The 5,342-nt window shown below is 34.1% G+C and overlaps 1 protein-coding gene across 1 annotated transcript; it reads right to left on the minus strand.

The window, feature by feature from the left end:
* Positions 1 to 4,663: 4,663 nt before the first annotated feature.
* LOC110094004 (protein PELPK1-like) lies at positions 4,664 to 5,342 on the minus strand. Its single transcript, XM_020819093.2, has one exon. It carries the CDS (start codon positions 5,340 to 5,342, stop codon positions 4,839 to 4,841), a length of 504 nt encoding a protein of 167 aa, XP_020674752.1. The 3' UTR covers positions 4,664 to 4,838.

Genomic DNA, 5,342 nt, shown 5'->3' on the forward strand with positions numbered 1-5,342 from the left:
AAAGTCTGCATGTGGATTCCTCCGCGCCGCCATTTCCTGCCGATCGCATCTTCCACCCTGCGCCTGCTGTGAATGGATGGAGCACGATAATCTGCGGTGAAGCAGAACATCTAGCATGACGGACCTGGCAGTTGATAAACAATTTTTTTAATCATAAATTAAAATTATATGTTTTCTAATTTAACATTTATTATTTTAAAAAAATCTGACAGTTGAATTTTGACTGCTAAAGAAGTAAATAGTGATGCTTTCCTTATAAATAAAAAAAAATTTATAATGATACATCAAATATTTTCTCTTAATTATATTTTTTAATTTAAAGAAAAATATTTTCATTTGATATGATTGCATAAATTTTATATGATTACATGAATTTTGAGATAATATTTAAACTTAAGTTTTTGAAGTTAAATTTGGAATCATCTAAATTTCTATTTTATTAAACTTATAGTAGACAAACCTATCAATATTTGTAATTAAACAAATGATCTGACCCGATTACAAATATGCGCAAATCAAGCATTTGAGTTATATTTGAAAATATGTTAGCAAAAATTGATGGATAAAAAAAATCAAATTATAACATGCTTTTAGTCATATTGAGTGGCTCTATAAGATGAATCTAATTAATGAGCCCAATATCACTTATTTTGATATCATTAAGACACTTAGATGTTAGATAAATGATCTGTGATTAAGGGTATTAATAAGAATTGTACGATTGAGTATTTTGGATTATAACTAAATTTATTAAATGTCAATTTTAAAAAATCTGTAAATATAAAACCTTTCTTTACAAAGGGGATGAGTACAAGAGCTGAGAGAATTAAAGAGCTCTCTTGTAATTTCTTACTATCACCACCAATGACCATCACTAGCAATCATCACCACCATCTCTAAATTATTGTTAATATCTAATCCTATTATTAGGTTTTTAATGGCCTACTTTTGAAAATCTAAACTTTATAATCTCTATAAGAGTGATATGTCATGCAAAAATTATCTTAATCGGGCACGAATCTTGAGGCAAAAAGATAGTTGGAAACTTCAAAAATTAAATTTGGAAGCACCTGAACTCCGATTTCAACAAACTTACAGTCAAACTGAGCGTCTCAGAAATACGAACCCAACGACACCAAATTTGACTCAATCCGAGCCCAAATGAGTCCAAATCAAGGACCTAAAGCGCTGTTGGAAGGTTCGAACCACAATCCGAGCCCAAATGAGTCCAAATGAGTCCATTTTTGAATATGTATTATTTTATTTTATTTTATTTTATTTTTTGGTTTTTAGTTAATTTTTTAATATATCTTTTTTTTAAAAAAAAATTTCCTTGTTGCACACAACTAATAGATTAGTATTTATATATGGCAAGTACTACTTACATTTAATTATCGCTTATGCTGTCCACAATAGACCACATCGCATTTTCAATTATTTCAAATTTTTACTATTTCATTTTTTTTAATTATGTTAACTATATCTTAATAGTATTAATTATTAAATAAACATATGAAATAATATCTATTTGGGACTGCCTCAGCTTTTTATAAAGATAATTTTAAAATTATTATGAAAAAAATAACTTTTGTTGAAAGCAGCTTTAAAAATCATCTTGTTGGCATCAAATTTTTTTGAAGCACTAAAAAAATAGTTGTAAAAAAGAACTATAATTATGATATGAACAATAAAACAATAAAAAAATTACCCAAAACTAACTCATAGTTTAATATTATAAAATCATTGGAATAATTTTACAAAAGAGTGCAAATTAACTCAATATCAAATATTTTGAAATGAATCACAATTTTCTAAGATTATATCTCTCATATATTAAATTTATCTCAAAATCCTTAAATTATATATATATATATTAAAAGTTGTCATAAAAAATAAGTTCATATAACATAGAAATTCCTTGAAAGTAGTGAAAGAGCATACGACAAAATAAAATTATAGTTGTAATATGAAAAATAAAGCAAACAAATCCTAATGTTTTGAACTATCAATATTCTGTACTAGATTTGCGCTTCGTTTGAGGCAGCTTTCTTTCTGTCTTTTTAAAACATTTTTCTACTATAAAAATTTATAGGTAAAATAAATTTTTAACTAAAAAACCACTTTTAATCTTCACTATTTTTTTAACAGATCAAAGAGCCATATAGTATATTGTAGGCTTCAAATAAATAAATAAATAAATAAATAAATAAATAAATAAATAAATAAATAAATAAATAAATAAATAAATAAATAAATAAATAAATAAATAAAGTTGATCCATTTCTACCATCTATTAGGATTACACTTTGTGTTACTTATATATGTTTTGCATCATAATATAAAAAGATAGAAATTTAATTTATTAATAACCTATTTAATATCCTATCCTTTTCAAAAATTAGTGATAACCTTATGATAGTATCAACAAACAAAATATATGTATATATATATATATATATGCATATAAATAACTATATTTTTTTCCTATATTCTGAAGACTATAAAAAATATTACAAAAACTCTAATTAAATATTTATGAATTGTTTTATTTTAAAGTAATAAAAACATAGATAATCACACTGAATTTATGTTGAATTTTAAAAATTAAAATGATCGTCATATAATATATAACCGAATTATTCAAAAAAAATTTTTTTTCTTTTTTTCATTTTTCTTAACATAGTATTTGTCAAAGTCAGAAACATGAAGAAGAATTAATTAGCTTAAGTAATTATGGGATAAGAAGATTGGTAGTTATTGGTTTTTTTAACTTGCATGATTATCAAGTAATCATTAATTTAATGATTTTTTTTCATTTCATGGGGGAAGGCATGTTTAGTCCCTTCCCTATTGCTCTCATGTTGCTACTTGTTAGCTAAACTCCATGTCTGGGCCTCCTCATAAAGTTACTGAAAGAGTACGGCCTCTTTTTGTAATGGGCCTAGATTGTACATCGCTGGCCCACTAAATTTCATGAGGACTTCAGCTAAATGTGGTACTTGAAGAGTTGTGCACCGTGCTGAGAAGGCTGAAAAATGTTTGGACTGCTTAGATCGATTAACGGGCTAATCAAAGCATGAGCTGCTTCACAAGCTATTATTCTTTAAAAACTCTATAAATAGATCAAGTTATATATACATCATAAGAAAGAAGAGCTTAGAGAACTAAAAATCTCTTTTAAAAGTTTTATCTTTATTTGCCGAAAAATTCAAAAATTAAATCTAGGAGCATCTTAACTCCGATTTCAGCAAACTTATAGTCAAACTGAGCGTCTCGGAAATACGAACCCAACGACACCAAATTCAACTCAATCCAAGCCCAAATGAGTCCAAATCAAGCACCCGAAGTGATGTTGGAAAGTTCGTACCACAATTTGTGTTACCAAACGGTCTCCAAATTTAACGATCTTATAATCGAATTGAACGGCTCAACGAGACGAATCCAACGAGCCCAAGATCGCCGAAGTCCGACATCATTAAGACCTTCAAATGTCTAACAAACTGTGCACGATCAAGGGATACAATATCAACCGTCCTTTCGACCACTCCCCATTTGCCCATGTTCTCACACATATTTACAAGCTATGTCACTCCATGAAATCTATAAATAGACCCAACATTTCTCATGAGAGGGGGCCCAAGCAAGAAGGAGAGAAAAGGAGAAAGATTAGAAGGAAGAAACTCCTCCACGACCACCGTTGGGTGACGCCGAAATTATGTCCGACGTTCAAGTAACGCCAGAATTGTGCCCATGCATGTAACGCCGGAGTTTCACCCGAACTCCAAGTGACGCCAGAATTCCGCTCGATCTCCAAGTGACGCAGAAATTCCTCGTGACCTCTAAGTGACGCTGGAGTTTTACGCGAACTCCAGGTGACGCCGGAGTTCTCCTCGGCCGCCAACTAACGTCCGACCTCCGCTAGTGGCCAAGTTTCTACCCTACATCGGACTTCTACCTGTTGTCAGACTTTCGCTGGACATTTATCCGATGCAGGACTTCTATCAATTGCTGGACTTCTATCTAACACAGTCCTTCCGACCTCGGTCGCCCGCCGACTACGATCCTTCCGACCTCTGTCGCCCGTCGACTACGATCCTGTGGACTTACGTCGCCCACCGACTACAGTCCTTTCGACCTCTGTCGCCCGGCGACTACAGTCCTGCCGACTTACGTTGTCCTCGACTTACGTCGCCCTCCAACTACAGTCCTTTGGACCAAACGAACACGTCAACATACAATGTAATGTACTTCAAGCTAAGGCTTCCCCCAAGGATGGACCTCATTTGTAATCAACTGCGATATTGGTGGATTCATTCAAACTGGGCTAGACCTTGTGGTTTTTTTCCCTTTTCAGGAGTTTTCCACGTAAAAATCTTGGTGTCTCTAGTAAATGCATACTCTCTCTTTTTATCTGTATGCGTGCTAGATCTGCGTACAACGCTAAGACATTAAACTTTATATTTCTCTACCGCCGCGAATACTTCAGGACGCAACCAGTACAAACTGCTACTACGAGTATGATTGATCAATGATCACGTACCTTTTTAAGGAGCAAAGGATTACCAAAGAATATATTTCTAAAATAAGGAGGAACAGAACCGTTAATTAATTACTATACTATACTTATCAAATCGTGAAATTATGAAAGACAAATCAATGCAGTGCAAATACTTAATTATCTCAATATACATAAACAACTGCTACAGGTGATCTGCTTCACTTCATAACAACATCTTAAACAAATCCGTCACGAAGAAGACGAAGGCAGTAACTAGAAACACACAGAATAAAGACAAGGTAAATGATAAAGATAGATGAACTGTACGTAACTCAGCAGTTTATGGATGCTTTGGCTCTTCTGGAAATAAGTGAGGTATCTCAGGCAATGGCGGAAGCTCCAACTTGGGCAAGTCATGAGGAATCTCCGGCAATGGCGGAAGCTCGGGCTTGGGAAAGTCATGAGGTATCTCCGGCAATGGCGGAAGCTCAGGCTTGGGGAAGTCATGAGGGAACTCGGGCAATGGAGGCAGCTCTGGAACGGGCAGCTTGGGCTCTTCCACCTCGGCCGAATTAGATTCTCCCGGCTTTGTCAGCGTGGGGAATTCTGGTAATGGAGGGAGTTCGGGTTTAGGGAAAGCGGGGAATTCAGGGAAGGGAGGAAGCTCGGGAAACGGTGGCAATTCTGGTTTGGGTAAATCCGGGAATTCTGGGAAAGGAGGGAGTCCTGGCTCTTCGGTGTCTTCAAGCAGAAGGCGAGCGGCGTGGCACGGTGAGTAATTGTTAGAGAAGACGAGGGCGAGGAGAAGGGAGAATGTGAAGAGAAGAGCAGTGTTGGAAGCCAT

This window comes from Dendrobium catenatum, unplaced genomic scaffold (genome assembly GCF_001605985.2).
Source record: "Dendrobium catenatum unplaced genomic scaffold, ASM160598v2 fragScaff_scaffold_146, whole genome shotgun sequence".
Lineage (NCBI taxonomy): Eukaryota > Viridiplantae > Streptophyta > Magnoliopsida > Asparagales > Orchidaceae > Dendrobium > Dendrobium catenatum.